Raw genomic sequence first — 21,920 nt, 5'->3', positions numbered from 1 at the left:
GCTCCAGGAATTGACAGAATACCCACTGAGATGTTTCAACAAACAAATGCCATGTTGGAGGCAATTACTTGTCTCTGCCAAGAAATTTGGAAGACAGCTACCTGGCCAACTGACTGGAAGAGATCCATATTTGTACCCATTCTAAAAAAAGGTGATCCAACAGAATGTGGAAATTATTCAACAATATTGTTAATATCACACACAACTAAATTTTTGTTGAAGATAATTCAAAAACAGTTACAGTGGTATATTGGCAAGGAACTTCCAGAAATGCAAGCTGGATTCAGAAGAGGATGTGAAATAAGGGATATCATTGCTGATGTCAGATGAATCTTGGCTGAAAGCAAAGAACGCCAGAAAGATGTTTGCTTGTGTTTTAATGACTATGCAAAAGCATTCTACTATATGAATCATTACAAATTATGGGCAACATTGAGAAGAATGGGAATTCCAGAACACTTAATTGTGCTCACGAGGAACCTGTATGTAGACCAGAAGGCTGTCATTCAAACAGAACAGGGAGATACTGCATGGTTTAAAATCAGGAATGGCGTGTGTCAGGGTTGTATCCTTTCACCATACTTATTCAATTTGTATGCTGAGCAAATAATCTGAGAAGCTGGACTATATGAAGAGGAATGTGGCATCAGGATTGGAGGAAGACTCATTAACAACTTGCTATATGCAGACAACATAACCTTGCTTGGTAGAAGTGAAGATAACTTGAAGCACTTAGTAATGAAGAATGAAGACTAGAGTCTGCAGTTTGGATTACACCTCAGTATAAAGAAAATGAAAATCCTCACACTGGGCCAATAATAAGCATCACCATAAGTGGAGAAAAGACTGAAGTTGTCAAAAAAAAAAAAAAAAAAAAGGTCTCATATTAATTGGATCCACAGTCAACACCCATGGAAACAGCAGTCAAGAAATTAGACTCCATATTGCACTGGCAAAATTTGTTGCAAAAGACCTCTTTAAAATGTTGAAGAGTGAAGATGTCTCTTTGAAGACTAAGGTGTACCTAACCCAAGCCATGGTACTTTCAACAGCCTCATATACGTGTGAAAGCTAGACAATGAATATGGAAGACAGAAGAAGGGTTGATGTTTTCGAGTTTGGGTGTTAGTGAACAATTCTGAAAGTACCGTGGACTACCAGAAGAACAAAGAAATCTGTCCTGGAGGAAGTGTAGCCAGAATTCTCCTTGGTAGTGAGAAAGTCCCAGAGTTTATCTCACCTACTTTGGTCATGTTGTCAGATGGGACCATTCCCTTGAGAAGGATTATCATGCTTGGTAAAGCGGAAGGTCAGTAAAAAAGGGGAAGAGTTTCAACAAGATGGATTGACACAGTGACTGCAATGATGGGCTCAGGTATAGCAAAGATGAGGATGTTCACGACCAGGCAGTGTTTCATTCTGTTGTACATAGGGTCGCTATGATTCAGAGTTGACTAGACAGCACCTAACAACAACAACAACAACAACATGGTCCTCTCGTCTCCCTTCCAGCCTGGAATTGAATCACTCCTGTGCCTTCCAGCCAAACGATAGATGGGGCATATAAGGTGAACATTTACACCAAGTAACTGTACTCCTTAGAACAATCAACCACAGGAGATCAGAAAGGCAGTATCTGCACAGGGAGTTAGCTCAGAGAGCAGAAATTCATAAGAAAGAAGAACTCAAGGAAAAGTAATCACGGGGAGAAAGTAACAAGAGAGCTGTTACATTATGGGGATTGCAATCAATGTCATGAAACAGAATGTGCATGAACCGCTGTATGAAAAATGAGTTTGCTTTGTAAACTTTCACCCAAATCACAATTTAAAAGAAAAAATAAAGGATTTGGATAACTTATATATAACAGGATTAAAAGACAGGTTAAAAAAAAAAAAAAACACAAAGAAACACTGCCATTGAGTCAATTCCAACTCACAGTGACCCCCATGGGGTTTCCAAGGTGATAAATCTTTACAGAAGTAGATTGCCCCATTTTCCTTCTGTGGAGCAGCTGATAGGTTTGAACTACCAACCTTCTGGTTAGTCAAGTGCCTTAGGCACTATGCCACCAAGGCTCCTTTATTTAATATTAGAGCTTCCTAAGTTTAGTGTGCAAATGAATGCAAAAGATGCTAATTTATAATATGTATTTCAGTGCCCCGGATTTTGATTTGGTCCACCTGGAATGGAAGCCAGAAATTTGAATCTTAACAGGCATGCCAAGTGATCCTAAGGCAAGAGATCCTCAGGTCACAGAGGAAAACTCTTAGAGGTCAGATGAGTAGATAATAAAGGAATAAAAATAGGACTATTACTTGCATTTTTGCCTCTGAAGAGAGTGGAGCAGAGGGTAGCCTTTGGGTATATCTAAAATATTTCTCAGAAAGAACTTTTCATCTGCTTAAGTGTTTGGACAAGAACTAAGATGAGAAAATTTGTTTAATAAAACATGAAATGAAAGTAGCCTTGATGTGTTTTGGTTATATATTACCAGCCATCCATGTCAGCCATGAAGAAATTTAAATATGGCCCTTGTAGACCACTTGATTTTAGGTCATTGGTATTCCAACACACTTACCAGAAGAGAAGTCCTTGCCAAATGCACTCTTGCAACACTGAATGAGTTGACTTATTGGATGGAGATATGAAGGTAGGAAAATGTCTGGCAAAACTACGTTAGTGTCAGAGTTACTAAAGTTAAGCATCCTCACTTCTCACCCTCATTCTGCTTCTTCTCTTACTTAATCCTCAAGCCAACTAGAAGAGATGCTATGTCAAAAACAGTCGAGATTGGGATCGTGTTTATATGTTGTGGATTAATTGAATGTGGATTCATACCAGTGTATCTGTCCAAATAAATGAGGCTCATGTTAATATTGCAAAGAAAGTGAAAAAAACAAAACAAAACAAAACAAAAAAAACTGCCTGTTATGGATTCGCTGTGAACATAAGTAGCATTAAGTCAGCTCTTTGAATTAATTTTGAAATAGCAGAATAATTTGTTCCATTTGAGAAATCTAGCTTCACACTTAACTTGGTGTTAGAATCTTTTAAAGACAAAATCAAAATGACTAATGTGACTTGTGTTGTGTTGTTGTTGTTATGTGCCATTGAGTCGGACCCGACTCATAGCGACCCTTCCTTGGGTTGCCGAGGCAGTATCACTATGGAAGTAGATTGCCCCACCTTCAAATCACATGTTTCAGCTCTAATATACCAACCATATGGGGGAATGGATTCCAAGAGAAGAAGAAATATAAAAAATTTAAGAAATAACTTAAAAATATTAAGAAATGCAAAGTAGAAAAAAAATGTATGAAAGAATAATTTCCAAGTATTCTGAAATCAATCTCTTTGGCAGAAAAAAGTGAAGTTTTTCTAAGTCATTTTCTTTGTAGGTAGTGATAGATTAAAAAGCCCTTTCCATTAGATGTGACACTTTAGTAATGAGTTTATTTCACCAAAGATAACCCATCTGAATATAAATTGGAATTCTGTATACATGTAATATATATATGTGTGTGTGTGTGTGTATGTGTTTGTGTATGCTCTCTTATCGACATATTCTGTAGTCATATATAATGTCCATATACTATCACTGGTAAATGCAAAATTCATCTATTATACAACATGAAAGTTCTAGCCATTTAAAGAATTCTGATGTGTAGCTTAATAGTATAAATATTTAAATAATACAATGAAGACAATACCATTAAAACTAATAAAACATACACATTTATTACAATGGCAATATTATAAAACTTCTTTGAAATTCTTTTCATAGAGCTTGGTCTTGAAATACAGTTCTTGTCCACTCAAGAATGATTGTCATGCCAAAACACACACACACACACACACACACACACACGACTCATACACTCAACCTTGCATTTCTTCTCCTCCCATCTGCCATTAAGTCAATTCCAACTCACAGTGACCCCCATGGGGTTTCCAAGGTGGTAAATCTTTACAGAAGTAGATTGCCCCATTTTCCTTCTGTGGAACAGCTGGTAGGTTTGATCTACCAACCTTCTGGTTAGTAGTTAAGTGCCTCTCCCATACCCTATTAATAACAGATAAACATGGTATTTATTTAGCTTCAGGAAAGACTATAATACAATGGCTGCCAATGAGCACCTATATTGTAAAATTTTTGCCACCTAAGGGGTTAAAATAAATGAAAATTTAAAATACGAATTTCACTCTCAATAAAAAAGATTCAAACTATGGTTAAAAACTATGCAAAATGTACAAAAAGATATAAATGAAAGTAAAAGTCCCATTCTCTCTCTGTTTCCTCAGTCCCATCCCTTAGAACCCCAAATATAACTACAGTTAAAAGCTTCAGTATCTCCACTCTTGGACAAGTTAACAAGCTTCTCTGGGCACCTCTGGTTTCCTCACCTCTAAAATGAGAGGTTTGACTATTTATAATGCTGCCTCTCATGTTTGTACTTTACAACTTTGCAGATGCAGGTTTCTTTGGTCTCCATCCAGGCGATTTTCTGCCAGTGGCTTCTGTGTTCCTCTACTAAGGTTTGGGGCCCACAGAAGTGAGACCTGAATAGAAGGTTGGTCTCACGACTGCTTCCTCTTGCTGGAGAATCTCCCTATTTCAGTTGTCTCCTTCCAGGCCATGAGGGAGGCTAATGTCTTCTTTTAGTTAATTTTCAACCTCTGATTCTATGAATACTATTTTCTCAGTGGAAGGAGGTATTTCTGGAACATGTGTTACACTAGGAGGAAAGCATTTTCTTTTCTATCCATTCACTTTTAACTGATCACTGTTATTTGGTTCATAAAGCAATGTAAATAGAGCTGTATGTTGGACCTTTGGGTACAACTCCTAGTTTAAAAATCATTGATTTTAAAAAAGAAGTTGTCTTGAGTGTTTCTGTCATCAAGAATGGTGGAACTGGTTCAAAAGACAGATGCATATTTGTACTTACACTGATAACCACTGAAATATTACAGATAAGCAGGAGGTTACAATTACATTATTTATTTAGCATTATTTTTCAAATATTCAGAACTTCTAAAACAGCTTTGTGTTCATTAGCTAATGAGAAAAATCTGGAGAAGTTTATAAATTTCCATTTTGCACCTGGAGTAAGAAAGCACAAAGAAATGAAATTATTTATCCATAATCACAGAGATTAAGATGTGAAGTAGAATGGCTTCACAAATGAATTAATGATATATTTAAAACTAGTTGCTACCTAGTTGATCTGACTCATGGCAACTCCATGTGTGTTAAAGTAGAATTGTATGTACTCCACAAGGTTTTCAGTGGCTTTTTGGAAGTAGATTACCAGGCCTTTGTTCAAAGGCTCCCTTGGGTGGATGCAAACCTCCACTGTTTTGTAGCCAAGAGCATTAACCATTTACACCACCCAGGGACTCTGATAGGATATTTAGCTAACTTTTATAATGAAGCTAAATCTCAACTAATATATTTGATAATAGGATTTCAGGTCACATTGTTCTGGTTATGCAATTAGTGCCTAGTTGCTTTATCCACAGAGTAATGCTAATAGTTTTAAAACCATCAATCAAACCATATCCTCTTAGTACAAAGGGAGAACTATATAATATTGATAATTAAACAGTTCTTATTATGACACAATTATTTGCAATAAAATAAACCTAAGTTGATGCTCTAATTTTATAATTGCTTAATCTTAACTATGTTTGTGTCATTGTAAATGTGAATCCTATGTTATTATTATTTGGGAGAGTGGGGTGAGGATTGCCCTAAAGAGAAAACAATAAACCTAAGATCTTGCCAAATGATGCTAGGCCTAAACACTAGACATTAACCAAAAAAAAAAAAAAAAAGATTTTTACTTAATTCAAAATATGCAATGACTTGAAAGGACTGGCCTAATTATTGAAAAAATTAACTTCCTTTAGCCTTTAAGGCTAGCCTTTGGTGTCAAGTACCTGCTAGCCTCTATTTTCGATTTTTAAGAGCAGCACTAAGGTTATTGCCACAAAGAACGATGAGTTCCATCTTTCCCAGGGCCACAGGGAGGCGTGGGTGTATGGAGATTATTTTTATTATTATTACATCTGAATGTCCTTTTCTAGTATACAGGATCTCTTGTTCTGCAGGGCTGCCTGCCCTTCTCTGGGTTCAAGCAGCCTGTGTTAGGAACAGGTTTAAGTTTTCAGGCGACTCCTTAGCAACTAATCCTGGGCGCCCCCGGGCCACGGGTCAGCAGTGGGTGTTGTGTACATAAGAAAGGGCCCCAGTGTTTGGGAGGAGCCCTGCCAAAGAAGCAATTTGCACCGATATCCTACAGTTTCCTTTTCGTTGCTGCTCATTAGGTCAGTGGAGGGAAGCCCGTCTCTGAGACGCATGATGGCGATGCGAGAGAAGGGTCGGCGCCAGGCAGTCAGGGGCCCGGCCTTCATGTTCAACGACCGGGGCACCAGCCTCACCGCGGAAGAGGAGCGCTTCCTCGACGCCGCCGAGTATGGCAACATCCCCGTGGTGCGCAAGATGCTGGAGGAATCCAAGACGCTGAACGTCAATTGCGTGGATTATATGGGCCAGAACGCGTTGCAGCTGGCCGTGGGCAATGAGCACCTGGAGGTGACAGAGCTGCTGCTTAAGAAGGAGAACCTGGCGCGTATAGGCGACGCCCTGCTGCTCGCCATTAGCAAGGGCTACGTGCGCATCGTCGAGGCCATCCTCAACCACCCAGGCTTCGCGGCCAGTAAGCGCCTGACCCTGAGCCCCTGCGAGCAGGAGCTGCAGGACGACGACTTCTACGCCTACGACGAGGACGGCACGCGCTTCTCGCCCGACATTACCCCCATTATCCTGGCGGCGCACTGCCAGAAGTACGAGGTGGTGCACATGCTGCTGATGAAGGGCGCCCGGATCGAGCGGCCGCATGATTACTTCTGCAAGTGTGGGGAGTGCACCGAGAAGCAGAGGCACGACTCCTTCAGTCACTCTCGCTCGAGGATCAACGCTTACAAGGGGCTGGCCAGCCCGGCATACCTGTCCTTGTCCAGCGAAGACCCCGTGCTCACCGCTCTGGAGCTCAGCAACGAGCTGGCCAAGCTGGCCAACATAGAGAAGGAGTTCAAGGTAAGCTCTGCGCGCTAACCTGGCTTCCCTGCGTGCTCCTTCACTTCCTGACTGCTGCCAGATGCCTTGATTCTTCTGTAGCTTGCCCCACAATTGGTTTTACCTAGTGGATTTAGAATTATGAGAGACTGGGAGCATCGTTCATAGTTGACCTGAGGAATTTCCCTCTCAACCATGGTGCTGTGAAATACTTGCTTTGGGGATGTATACGCCCTGGCTAGATCAGAGCTGTGATAGTGCTGCTCTGTGTTTTGGATAAACGTTACCTAAAACATAAACTTCTCCTTTTGTCTAAAGGGGGAGTTTGGTGTGACTTTCTCCCAGATTTTCTCCGTTTTGTAGTTGTAGGATGGTGCCCACTACAGAAGTAGTTATTAATTTTGAGTGCATTGTTCATTGGCACAAGTGTTTGAATATCCTTTTAGAGTAGAAAGTCAAAAGATCAATACAGTATAAAACACTTTCAAAATCATCCATTAATGCAAAAATGCTTCTCCCTGGAATCGATAAATGTGTATTCAGGGTAGTGTGTCATCGATGACAGATCAACCCCAAAATACAAGAATAGTTTAAATCCATTAAAGTGTTTTAGTGAGTGCACTTTTTTTTACCATCTCTCATCAAAACAATAGTATTTTTATAAAATTGTACATTAATGATACAGCACTTTTATTTTTTACTCAATGGCTATATCCTTCAATGTGTTGTGCATGGCTCCACCAATTAAATTTGGAATAAAAGAGAATTTGATAGTGCTGGTGAAAGTCTGATTACTTATCAGCAGATGATAATAGACACCCATTTCTTAAATTATTATCTGGATGCTGAGTTAATCTTCTTTTCAGTTTAGTGTTGTGACAGATATCAGAGTGATTATTCTGTCTTCCACATCTTAATAGGGTTTTCATACTTAGGTGAGATTTACACAAATGTAATTAGCAATATAATTCAGGTTAAAGAAAACATACTTTTCTGCCTGAGTTTACCACAAAATGATGGGAAAGTGTCATTGATGTTTATTTTGTTGTTTGTTTTACTTCCATACACATCAAATTCCCTAGGAGTTTCCCAATTCTTGTCTTGATCTGGTGGAGAACTGGCCTTAGTATAATTTTGTTACTCCCTTTAAAAATGTTTTTCTAATATAAAAGGAACACAGTATTGTAGAAACTTTGAAAACCGTGGAAAAATATGAAGAAAACAAATATCACCTTATTTCTACCCCTTTTGAAGAGATTCATTAGATTTAAAATAATTTTAAAAAAATGTTGTACTTGTACCCAAAATAATTTTTTTGTTGTTGTTGGAGGGAAGGAATAAAACTCAGGTAGAACACATTGACATGATACCAGTTCCATTTAGAGAAGGTAGGAAAATGTTCAGATAAAACAGCTCTAAATAACATTTAAAATTTATTTTTAAATATTGATACAGTAATAAAAATCATCATAATAGTTTTGTTTATTTGTTTCAAATATTGGCCAGTCTTGTTTTATGCGGGTTGCTTGGTACATATTGAAAGCCTACAAAAGAAATTCTATAAAAGGGAATATTTTCTAAGGTTATTTTAAAATAATTTACTGAAGGTGATGATGTTTGCAATTCCACCCATAAAAGTCATCTCAGTGAAGTGATGGTAAGAGCAATTGTTGTTTTTCCCTGAAGTTGACTAAATTCGTATTGATAATGCTTCAAATCTCCTTTAACTTGACTTAAAGAATCACCTGTGATAACCTTTCAAAGGTGGGAAAAATATCGCAAGTGAAGAGGGAAAAGAGGAGACAAGACACTTAGGTTCAAGGGAGACACTCATAAAGCTGTCAGACATCTTAAGGATATGCAAAGCTAGTCCTTTTTCTGCATTATATGGAAAGACTTGAATAGCACAACCCCCTCTGAGCCAAAATTAGGACAGTTCTTTAGAAGTGATTGTCGTCTCTGAGAACTGCTAGTCTCTCTCCCCTAACTAAATATCCTTTTGTTTTTGTCCATTCTTACCTATTCTTGTTATATCTTTCTTATATGCCTTCCTTTCACCTCTTTACCCTCTCATCCCAATCTCATGCCCATCTGTCAAGGCTTTAGACACAGAAAAAATAGTGCTTTCACAGCACTGACCCAGGGACTCCGAGCTCTAAAGGGCAGTGGAAGTGAAGCTCATTTCTGAGGCAAGCAGGTAACCTAATTTGCCCTATTCCCTGATGTTCACTATGTTCTTTCCACAGGGACTTTGAGCTCAAAGTACTAGCCTTGAAATGAAAAAATAGATAATGTGTCCCCTAGTGAAAAAGAGGTGATTTTTTGTTTTTCCTTTCAGACACCCACACCTATTTTAAGGAGCCCTAGTGGTGCAGTGGTTAAGTAAGTGTGTGTTGCTAACCAAAAGGTCAGCAGTTCCAATCCACACCAGCTGCTTCATGGGAGAAAGATGTGACAGTCTGCTCCTGTAAAGATTAAAGTCTTGGAAACCCTATTGCGCAGTTAGTTCTACTCTGTCGTACAGGCTCACTATAAGTCGGAATTGACTTGATGGCTATAGGTTTGGTTTGGATTTATACTTTTTTTTTTATCTTTTCAGTGGCTTTTAATATCTGGTTCTCACTCCTCAAATTATCATCACTCTGGTGCTTCAAAGAAGGTTCTGAGCCACTGTGCCATTTTTGAAGTTCTTTGAAGAATGCAGTAGTCATAGTGCTGAAAACATATGAAAGTCATTACCTCAAGAGGTTGAATATTCTAGAATATAGATTTAGATAAATTAATGGAAGACAGCTCAGTGACAGGTTATTAAAGAAATATTTGGGATGTACAACCACTGTCTGAAGCTATTCTGAGAAACGGAATATTGGACAGGATGACTCTAGATCTAATCCTCCAAATGTCAGTGGCAAGAAAGCCAGTCATTTATTAAGCTGTGAGAACACAGTCTGAAGTTCCAAATTCTAACTGTGAAGCACTATTTATCTTTGAGCAAGTCACTTTTTTCTTTAAAATGAAACACAGTTCCAACATTTAGTGCAGTAGAACCTTAAAAATGGAGAGGAAAATAATACAATCCAAAAGCAAGTATGGAGTATTATAGCAAGAAACTAGGAATCATCAGATTATACAGACCCCTCATTTCAGAAATGGAAAAATGAAGTCCCATCTGCTAAGTCTAGATTTGGGTGTCTTGGGTCCCACCTAGTCCTGCATATTCTATGTAACATATTGTACCTGATAATATTGAAGCAAACACATAGTATTTAGAGCATCAGATCTATTCTGCGTACATAGGATCAACATGAGTTGGAATCGACTCAACAGCAACCAACAGGGACAGTGTGCACTAAGCATACTGTAAGCATTTTGTACATGTTGATTCACTTCATCCTCACAATTACAATATTCGATAACAGCAACTAACAACAACAAGGTTAAGTAACTTCCACACATAATTAGGAAATAGTTGAAACAGTATTAGGCTTCCGACTCAGTGTGTCTAACAGCCCCTACACAAAACTGCTTTTTTCATATGGGAAAGAGTCTGATTGAACCAAGTATGATTAGAGATGAATTTAAATTTCCCTATTAAAGATAAAAAGAATGAGAATGGTGAGTAAACCACGCACATTAGAATACATGTGCTGATACCTGTAGGCAGGTTTACTGAGACTAAACTTCATTCTACTTCTGTCTTGAGCAGGTTCTTGGGGCTTTGAGTTCCTGCTCTGCAAAATGGGCAGCAAGTCCACCTGCTAACTTTGTGGAAGGCTATGGAAATAAATGAGTGGTACGATGAAAATCTTTAAGCAAACTAAATAAAGAGAAAACTATTAGAAAATGTGGACCAGAAAAACTGCATGAGTTATGAAGTAGGACTTCATGTTGGAAACAACAGTCACCTGTGTGGTACAATGTTGGCTTTAGATAGTTGCTCTTACAACTTTCCTTCAAGGAAATGCAGCCTTCAGCTGGTGCACTCTAGCTTCCCTGGTAGCTCTGCATATTTTGAAAAATAATATTAAGTTATTAAAATAATATTCCATGATCAAAATAAAAGAAATCACCATTTTCTCCAGCTATGATTATTTCCTGCATGTGGGCAAAAGATTCCTGGCAGGAATTGTATAAATTGTTATAAAAACGAGGTGTTGCCCTTGCAACTTGTATGGTATCAATTCCTTGTGTCTTGACTCATGTTTCAGTGGATGTGAAAAAACAGCACAGTCTACTTTTAGGAACAGAGATTTTACAGATTATAATTTTTGAAAATGGGTCATTAACTGGGTAATACTGAAGAAGCAGATACCAAGATTTCTTTTCAAAGCATGGAAAGTAACCCCTTTTGTTTCTGAACATTGGAGAAATGGCCATTCTAAGTTGTACCAAATCTTCCAGAGCAGTTTGAGCTAAAGAGAAGTATGAGGAAATTTCAACTAAAACATTTATATTAAACAGAGAACTTTATATGGAAATAGACATGAATTTAATGCTTCTTCCGGATGTTATAATAAAATATTTCATTGGTCTTTCAGGAATAGAAGGCAGATGGGTATTTAACTGACATGCTGCGTAGAAACTATAGACTGGTCATTTTATTAATTTTATCAGTTGCACGGTACCAAACTGAATGGAAACCAGAGATTGAAGTTTTTATTCATTTTATCTGTTCCCTTATGAAAGGAAAAGGATTAACTGTAACTGTTCTTTATATTAATTTCTATCTGAAAGGAAAAGTATTCTAGTCTGTAGCCTTGAAGCAGGCTCTCCTCTTTTTATTTATTCTAGTTGGTGTCATGGTTTTACCCATTAAATTAATTGCTTGAAATTTTGAAATCCTTTGTGTCTTTTTTTTAAAAGTATGATTTTTGGCAGCCAGGAAATTGTGCTATGCTAGGTGTATTTAGTTATTTAGACACAGTGTCTAAGAACATAGTGAAATGAAGAATTCTATTTTCTTCAAGTGTACCAAATTAGATTATCATCTAGATAACTTTATTAATGGGCCAGAATTTTAGTGAAAATCAAAGAAGTGAAACAAGCATTTCTGCAAGTGACACACTTTCCCATGAGCTGGTCATTGGCACCTTGACTGGAGCCAATGGGCTAGAAATAGAGGTCTATTCAGAAGGTAGCAGGGAATGCTGCCAAGTGACTTCTTTATGCTAGTCCATGACACTATATATATATGCAAATGAAATTAAAGATTCACAGATTATTTTTAGCATGGTGTTAGTTCCAGTGGCCTGGAAAATTTTCTCTCAGGTATTGATATTCTGCAACCCTTGAGAATTCAATTACATATAATCAGACACTTCTTTCCTTCCAGTTCTCCCAGGCATACTAATATGCCCTTCAGACAATTAAGAAAAAAGTATCTTCTCTATGCTAGTACCTGTCCCCTCCTTACATTTATTAAAATCCAGTCATTGTCAAACATTAGCATGTATAGGTTGTTGTTGTTGTTGTTATGTGCCGTCGAGTCAGCCCCGACTCATTGAGACCCCTCCTTGGGTTTCCGAGGCAATATCACTACGGAAGTAGGATTGCCCAACCTTCCTTCCGAGGAGTGGCTAGTGGGTTTGAACCGCCAGCCTTCTGGTTAGCAGTCAAGTGCTTTAGCCACTATGCAAAACATAGATTGCTAAGCCCTATTCTCAGAGGCTGTGATGTAGTCTGAGAATTTGCATTTCTAACACATTCCTGGAGTCTGTTGGGGACCACACTTGGAAAAGCAATGACCCCAACAAGGCAAGGGGTAGTGAAGTGGAAGTATTATTTCCACATATAGTCTTCTATGTTAAATTATCACTTTTCACTATATAAATAGTCTTATTTTGACTTTAAAAGAACTAATTTTGTTTGTACAAAAGAGATAAGCTTTTTTGGGATCTTTTGATCATTCAGCATTAGCCTTTAGCCAGCATCTCTTAATACATAACAGTGACTTATGTATGTCCATTTCCAGAGCTGTTTCCTATGGTAGGGCACGTTATAGAAGGGTACTTGGCCAAGGGGGCAAGTGGGAGCAAATCCAGCCTGTATCAAACTTGCAAAGCCCTGCATGCAGGTAGGTACTAAGAGGTCCCACTCAGAAGAAAGAACACCTTTTCTAATTCACTCAAACCCTGAACACTTTCCTCTGATTTAAAACACATTCTTTATAATATACTCTAAACATCTTGTTCTTAGAATGACTATCGAAAGCTCTCCATGCAATGCAAAGACTTTGTAGTGGGTGTGCTGGATCTTTGCCGAGACTCCGAAGAGGTGGAAGCCATTCTGAATGGAGACCTGGAATCCGCAGACCCTCTGGAGGTGCACAGACATAAGTCTTCATTGAGTCGTGTCAAACTCGCCATTAAGTATGAAGTCAAAAAGGTGAGTGGGTACTCTTTCATCCAGCACCGTATCGGAATAAACGTGCTATATCCCAGAATTTGTTTTTTCTTAAATAAGTGTTACTGATAAAAGATTTTTTTTTTCCTTCATGAAAGTATTAAGTGAAGTGTCATGGAAAAGTAGGAGTCACATATCCTTTCTACCTTTTCCTAGTTATAGAAGCTTGGATAAGTTATCCATCTTTTTAAAATTTCAGTTCCCTTATGCATGAAAGGGGGATAATATCTCTTATCTATCACAGGATTTTGGTGGAATTTAAATGGAATAAGATATGCAAAAGGTCCTGTAAACTGTTAATTGCAATACAATTCATAGTAATAAAACTTGTTACTTTTATAATATTTTTATAAGGCCCTGTTACATACATTTTCTTATTTTTCCATGGGACAAGCCTATGTTAGTATCCATTTCACCTATAAAACAGGTGATGATATTTTCATTGTACAAAGATACTGAGGGTCACCAAGCTTAAATGACATGCCTAAGTTCATACAACTATAGAGTTGGTCATGCAACTGCCAGAAATAAAAATTATAGTTATATTTTTTTGCTTTGGTTACTGTGGAAAAACATTTGTATATATTTGCTGACTTACACAGATAGAGCTTTTAAATAATTCATGAAAATAGTAGTTCTGTTGTTTCACTGTAATAAAAATCACAGTTAATCCATAATACAAGTGTATATGATAGACAACTGAAATTTTCTTGTACTTTAAAAGGAACATTTAAATCACAAAAAAAACTCTTATCCTCATAACAGATCAAAAAAACAAACCCATTGCCCTTGAGTCGATTCCGACTCATAAGCAACCCCCATAAGATTTCCAAGGCTGTCAATCTTTACAGAAGTTCTGGTGGCATTGTCGGTGAAGTATTCGGCTGCTAACCAGAACATCGGCAGTTCAAACCCACCAGCCACACTGTGGGAGAAAGATGAGGCAATCTGCTTACATAAAGATTTGCAGCCTTGGAAAGTCTATGGGGATCACTATGAGTCGGAATCGACTCAGTGGCAGTGAATAACAGAATAGAACTGTTTAATCTCTATATAGTCAAGACCTCTCTTCTTCCTGCAGTGTGGCATGGTGCTTAAGAAGGCAGAATCTTGAGTCAGCTTGCAAGGATTCAAGTCCTGACTTTACCGAGTGTTCCCTGTGTGACCACGGGAAAGTCACCTAACCACATTAGCTAAGTGAAGATAATAATGGCTGTTGTTGCTAAGTGCCATCAGGTGGATTGTGACTTATAGCCATCCCAGAGTTCTATCCTATGTGATAGAGTAGAACAGCCTCAAAGGTTTTCTAGGCCATAATCCTTATGGGAGCAGATAGCTACCTCTTTCTGCTGTGGAGCCTCTAGGTGGCTTCAAACCACCAACCTTTTAGGTTAGCATCCAAGCATTTCACCAGGGCTCATGATGATAACAATAGTAGCTGTGAGGATTGAGATAATTAATGTAAAGTAATTAACACAGGGCAAGTGCATCATGATTGTTCAATAAATATTAACTAAGATCATTTCTGCATTATGAAAATTCATACTTGGAATGATCATTCTTAAGCAAATTCAGTCCTCAGTCATCAAAGACAGATTTCGTGTTCACTGTACCGGTCCCGGGAGCTCTGGTAGCATAGTGCCTAAGGCATTTGACTGCTAACCTGAAGCCTGGCAGTTCCAACCCACCAGCCACTCCTCAGAAGGAAGGTTGGGCAATCTACTTCCATAGCGATACTGCCTTGGAAACCAAGGAGGGGTTGCTATGAGTCGGATCCGACTTCATGGCAGTGAGTTTGGTTGGGTTTTTTTTGTTTTTGTTTTTGTTTTGGCACTGATCTCAGTCCTTAGTACTAGACCACAGTCAGTTTAAGCAGAAAAGAATTGGTAAGGGATATTAGGAATCTCAGAATTGTTAGGAGAGGTGAAGGAACAGGTTTATGCAAGATGAGCTTTCAGAAACCTTGGCTAGCACTGGGCTCAAAGCTGTCCTGGTAAGGGGGTTTCTGTGGCCCAAACAACAATTATGCCTCTGCTGCAGATGGGCCAGTCCTGCATGACCAAAAAAGATGCCCTGCATTTTTATTATATGCCCTCATTCCAAATTAGAAGTTTGCTTACATGTATCTAACCAGTGGAACCTAAGTCAGTGTCTGCATAGTAGTAAGTGAGGATGGAGAAATATGTATCTATGTGTGTGTGTCTGTGTGTGCATTGTTACATATGCATACATATTCTAGCACAGTGTGGAGATTTCCACATGTGAAGAGACAAGATTTTGGCCAGCCATTAATGATAGGTCTCCTGTTTACTTAGTAAAACAGTGAAATATGAAGATGCTCAGTAAAGACTGAAGTAAAATAACTTTTTTAAAGAGTTTCAATTCATTGTTCAATTTAAGGAGGTTAAACCAAAACATCAAAACCAAACTCACTGCTGTCGATTCAGATCCAACTCATAGCGGCCCCTCCTTGGGTTTCCGAGGCAGTATCACTACAGAAGTAGATCACCCAATCTTCCTTTCCCAAGAGTGGATGGTGGGTTTGAACAGCCAGCTTTCTGGTTAGCAGTCAAATGGCTTAGGCACTACGCTACCAGAGCTTCTATAAGGAGGTTGATGTTATGTGCCGTCGAGTCGGACCAGACTCATAGCGACCCCTCCTTGGGTTTCCGAGGCAGTATCACTACGAAAGTAGATTGCCCAATCTTCCTTTTGATGAGTGGCTGGTGGGTTTGAACTGCCAACCTTCTGGTTAGCAGTCAAGTGCCTTAGGCACTACACTACTAGACTACCCCCTCTCACAACATTCTTGTTAGTTGGAGTTTTGCTAAGTTGGAGGAAAGAAAAAATTTTGAGCAAGATTGATATATAAAACTGGTCTTAATAAATTCTCTGGACATTTATCTTGCAGTACTCATTTCTTTGGCACCTAAGAGGAGAGAATTGATTTCAGTTGTCACTGGTTCTTTATCATTACTTTGAAGATGTCATATTAGCACAGATAGCTCATCTGCAGATGTGCTTTTGTTAACCAAACTGCTCTGTAGAGTGAATGTCTTTCTGCATGTTAATTTTAAATGAACTGAAGTGTAGGTTACAATGTATGAGGTGTCATTAATAATGAGTTTGCTGTAAGTCAACCACCAGGAAACAACAACAACAACGTATTAGGATCTGAAAGAAGATTAAGATTGCAAGAATTCCTGCTTTGTTTATTTTATGATTAAAAAAAGAATACTAGTTAAAGTCTTTGATTTGGGATTCTCACACAATAAATGTATTAAATAACTCCATTCTGGAATGCCCAAAAAGTCCCAATTCCGCTTTCATTCATCCTCCCAAAACTTTTCTTATTCTTTACTCAACACTTACTCTAGCAAAGAGGAAAAATGTCACTCCTATCTACTCCTGCTTCTTCCTTTTCCCACTCTCCCAATTCTAGCCCCCAAGCAAACCTACCTCTTAGCTTTTGAAAATAGCTGAATTCTACCCACAGTGGCACTGAGGTATTCTCCAACTATATACAAGGTATTGGAATTGCAAAATAGCTTCAAATGTTGTGGACATTTTTCCTGATAACAGAAGAAACTCATGTTTATCCATATCAACATGATTCTAACAAGGAAACCACCTTTATGTAATGATGAGCAGTTAAAACCCCATGAAATATTTAGAACATTTTTTCTTCTGCCACTTGCTTAAGATCTACTCCCAGCTCTTATTCTGAGTTTCATGGACCAGGCTGTTTGGGAAGAGCCTGAGTTTCCATCTAGCCTCAGAGGCAGTTAATCTAGAAAATGAAAACATGAAAAACCAGAGTGGAAGATATATGAACAGGTATTTAATGTTTATATGCTAAAAGACTTTACAATATAAAAACAGAAGAAATCACAAAGCAAAAATATAAATAAATCATTTGACCACATACAACCTAAAATTTCTGTACATCAGAAAGATCATAAACAAAAAAACAAAGAGCAAACAAACTGGGAAAAATATTTTTCTCCATTAAAACTTAAGAAGGACTAATATTCTCAGTATCCAAAGGGCTCAAACAAATGTAGAAGGAAAACAACCTGTAGAAAATTAAGCAAAGGGTTGAATGTGTAATTCACAGAAGAGAAAATTCAAGTGGCTAACAATCATGTTTAAAATTTTTCAAGTCCTCTCAAAAAAACCAAACTCGTTGCCATTGAGTCACTCCTGACTCATAGTGACCCCTCCTTGGGTTTCCAAGGCAGTATTACTACGGAAGTAGATTGCCCAACCTTTCTTCCGAGGAGTGGCTGGTGGGTTCGAACTCCAGCCTTCTGGTTAGCAGTCAAGTGCCTTAGGCACTATGCCACCATGCATGCTAATATACAAATACCATTTCCTTTCTCTCAAATTATCAAAAACTAAACAAACAAACAAACAAACAAACACTTACATCGAGTCAGACCTGACTCATAATGACCCATGCTTGGATTTCCTAGGGGGTATCACTCCTTCGAGTAGTGGCTGGTGGATTTGAACTGTCAGCCTTCTGGTTTCAGTCTAATGCTTTAGGCACTAAAAAGTAATAATTGTCAGTGCAGCTGATGAAATGAGAAATTAGATGCTGCTTTTGGGAAAAGAAATAATAATGCATCTTTTCCGTCAGGAAATGATTTTGATAATTATTCACTCTAGAATTATTTCTGATTAGGCTATAACATAAATAATAGAACTGAAAGGATTGTAAATACTATTACTGTTTGTAGAGTTATCCCCCATTAGTTCGATAAAAAGAGAATGGAATAGAGTACATGAAATTTGATTTTTCTGAAAATGGTTACAAGAAAATTAACTTTTAGGAAAAGCATTATTTTCAAATTAGAACAATGGACTATTTGTTAAAAGAAAGAAAAAAAAGGCTTGAGTCCTAATTATGATGGTATCTCTACCATGCTCTGTGATTTGAGTCTAAATCAATCCCCTTCCCCCATAGGAATAATGAGTTCCACCTACCTACCACTACCCTTGACAAGGATAAAAGATACTAGAATGTGATCGACCACTGAATCTGAAGAGATGGGCTCTAGAGAACAGGAAGAGATTTCCTGAGTCATTCCTCCAAAACAAAACAAAACAAAAACCATTGCCATCGAGTTGATTCCAACTCACAGCAACCCTATAGCACACAATAGAACTGTCCCATAGGGTTTGCAAGGCTGTAAATCTTTACAGAAGCAGACCGCCTCATCTTTCTTTCACAGAGTGGCTAGTGGGTTCAAACCATTGGCTTCCAGTTAGCAGCTGAATACTTTTACCATTGTGCTACTAGGACTCCTTAGCTCTTCTTCTCTGCTCTCATATTTCCTCCATAAAAAAGTGGCGTTGGGTTTCTTTGCAGAAAAATCATCTAAAATAGAGGCATATAACAATATAACCACATAAAATTATCAACTGCACACACAGTAAGTATGTAGGGGAATCCCAACTTTGAGAAATACAAGGACAGAGTAGTAAATACAGTGCAGAGACTTTGGGGTGCCTGTGGTGGCCTCTGCTGAGGCCCAGGTGGGAATCCTGCACTGTGCAACTTCTTGCTCAGGTTTGTGCATAGATACCAAGAGAGAATAGAATGCACTGCATTGAGCAAGTCTGAAAATTCTGATAACCTCTACAATATAGGGTTTTGGTTTATAAAACACAACTCAAAGAACTTTAAAAAGAAATTCAATTTTGTAGGTAGGTAGGCCTCCTATCTGGTTATCTTTTTTTTTTAATTGAAAAAAGAAAACTTTTTTATTGTGATTTGAGTGGAAGCTTACAAAGTAAATTTGTTTTCCATTCAATAATTCATATACATTTTGTTTTGTGACATTGATGGCAATCCCCACAATGTAACAACACTCTTACCATTTCTCCCTTGTGCTTCCATTTATCCTTCTTTCCTATCCCTTCCTGCTTTCTGAGCTTTATCCCTGGGCAAAAGCTACTTTTTTGACCTCATGTAGCTGATTGTTCTAAGGATTGCTAACCCCTCTACTGTTACTGTTCACCTCATAAGCCTCTCTATTGCTTGGCTGAAAGTTGAGCTACCAGGTGAGTTCAGTTCCAGGCTTGAAGGCTAACTAAAGGCCACAGACTTCGGCATTCCATCAGTCTCTATGAGAGAAGTAAGCCTGATCTTTTTCATAATACTGAGTGTTCTTCCACATTTTACTCCAACTCTATCCAAGACTTTATATTGTGATCCTTTTCAGATTGGTTGGTAGTAGTACCCAGGCAATATCTAGCTCTCCTGGTCTCAGGGTTGAAGAGGCTGAGGTTCATGTGGTCCATTAGTCCTTTGGACTATTTGTTTCCATGCATCTTTGATTTTCTTTACTATTCTTTGCTCCGGACACAGGGAAGCCAATAGTTGCACCTTAGATGGCTGCTCACTATCTTTTAAGATCCCAGTCACTACTCAACACAGTAGGATGTAAAACATTGCCTTGTAAGCTATGTTATGCTAATTGAGCTAGCTGTCCCCCTACACTGTGGTCCTAAGCTCCAATCCCAGTGATTTATTACCTCAAGGTATTTAGATATGACTAAGAAGGAGCTCTGATACCATAGTGCCTAAGGTACTTGACTGCTAACCAGAAGGGTTCAAACCCACCAGCCACTCCTCGGAAGGAAGGTTGGGCAATTTACTTCTGTAGTGATACCGCCTTGGAAACCCAAGGAGGGGTTACTATGAGTCAGGTCTGACTTGAGGGCACATAACAACAACAAGAAGAAGTTTTCATAAATTTGCCCTCTGATTGCCCTACTGTATATATGGCTATGGCTAAAGGTAGCATATGATCAAGAACCAATGGTATATGAAGGAAGAAGTCCAAGCTGCACTGAAGGAATTGGCAGAAAAAATAAAAATAAAAATAAAAAAAACAATGCTCTAGCACTGATGGAATACCCATTGAGATGTTTCAACAAATGGATGGAGTGCTGGAAGTGTTTATTCCTTTTTGCCAGGAAATTTGGAATACAGTTACCTGGCCAACTGACTGGAAAAGATTAATATTTCTGCCTATTTCAAGAAAGGTGGTCCAAGCAGAATGTGTAAATTATTGAACAATATTATTAATATCACATGCAAGTAAAATTTTACTGAAGATAATTCAAAAACAGTTACAGCCATATATTGACAGGGAACTTCCAGAAAAGCAATCTGGATTCAAAAGAGAACATGGAATGAGGGATATCATTGCTGATGTCAGATGGATCTTGGCTGAAAACAAAGAACACCAGAAAGATGTTTACTTGTGTTTTTTTGACTATGAAAAGGCATTTGACTGTGTGGATCATAACAAATTATGGATAGCATTGCGGAGAATAGGAATTCTAGAATACTTAAATGTGCTCATGAGGAACATCTACATAGACCAAGAGGCAGTTATTTGAACAGAACAAGGGTATACTGCATGGTTTAAACTCAGGGAGGGCATGTGTCAGGGTTATAACCTTTCACCATACTTGTTCAATCTGTATGCTGAGCAAATAATCCAAGAAGCTGGACTATATGAAGAAGAACATGGCATGAGGATTGGAGGAAGACTCATTATAACAACTTGCTATATGCTGGTGACACATTGTTACTTGCTGAAAGTGAAGGTGACTTGAAGCACTTACTAATAAAGATCAAAGACTACAGTCTTGACTAGTAGACCATGAGATCCTCAGTATATTTTACCATAAGCCCACTATTACTATTGGACTAAGAGCCAGCCCTTGGGAGTGAGTTTATTGCAGGGCTGAAGTGTATCCCAGGACCATAGTACTGGAGGTCCCACCAGACTCCATCCAACCAATTATCTGGTCATTATTGTGTTTTGGGGTCTTGTTCCACATTTTTCCTCCACTCTGTCCAAGACCTCCAGTTTTGATCCCTTCCCAAGTGGTTGGCATTTGTAGCTAGGCACCATCTAGTTCTTCTGCTCTCAAGGTCCATTGTGTCATAGGGCTGATTGCTTCCAAATGCCTTTGGTTTTTTGCACTCTTCTTCACTTCTGACAATAGGAGACCATTAGCTGTATCTTAGATGGCTGTCAGAAGAGACCATTCCCTGGATAAGGATGTTATGCTTGGTAAGATGGAGGGTCACTATGAGTTGGAAATGACTAGACGGCACCTAACAACAACAACAACCCCTTCCCTCCCCTCCCCAATAACCTACAAAGTGAGTTCCCTTCCTTAAGCAAACCTTTCCTACTCTTTTTACAGCAGTGGGCTTATACAATATTTGTCCTGCAATTGACTTATTCTACTCAGCATAATGTCCTCCAGGCTCATCCACGTTGTGAGATGATTTGTATATCCTTCATTGTTCTTTTTTTATTATTATTTATTGTGATTTGGGTGAAGATTTACAAAGCAAATTCACTTTCCATACAGCAGTTCACATATACTTTGTCTCATGACA

The 21,920-nt window shown here is 38.5% G+C and overlaps 1 protein-coding gene across 1 annotated transcript in view; it reads left to right on the top strand.

Moving 5' to 3' along the window:
- The window catches only part of TRPC3 (transient receptor potential cation channel subfamily C member 3), a 147,015-nt gene that overhangs the window by 24,129 nt on the left and 100,966 nt on the right, over positions 1 to 21,920 (top strand). Inside the window, exons 2-3 of the mRNA XM_007946449.1 lie at positions 6,334 to 7,105; positions 13,280 to 13,468. Coding sequence (XP_007944640.1) covers positions 6,334 to 7,105; positions 13,280 to 13,468 — 961 coding nt within the window. The remainder of the gene's footprint in view (positions 1 to 6,333; positions 7,106 to 13,279; positions 13,469 to 21,920) is intronic.

The sequence above is a fragment of the Orycteropus afer genome, unplaced genomic scaffold (genome assembly GCF_000298275.1).
Source record: "Orycteropus afer afer isolate SDZICR_OR568_19922 unplaced genomic scaffold, OryAfe1.0 scaffold00162, whole genome shotgun sequence".
Lineage (NCBI taxonomy): Eukaryota > Metazoa > Chordata > Mammalia > Tubulidentata > Orycteropodidae > Orycteropus > Orycteropus afer.
Note: the sequence above shows the minus strand (reverse complement) of the source record. Positions and strands in the feature narration are given on the sequence as shown.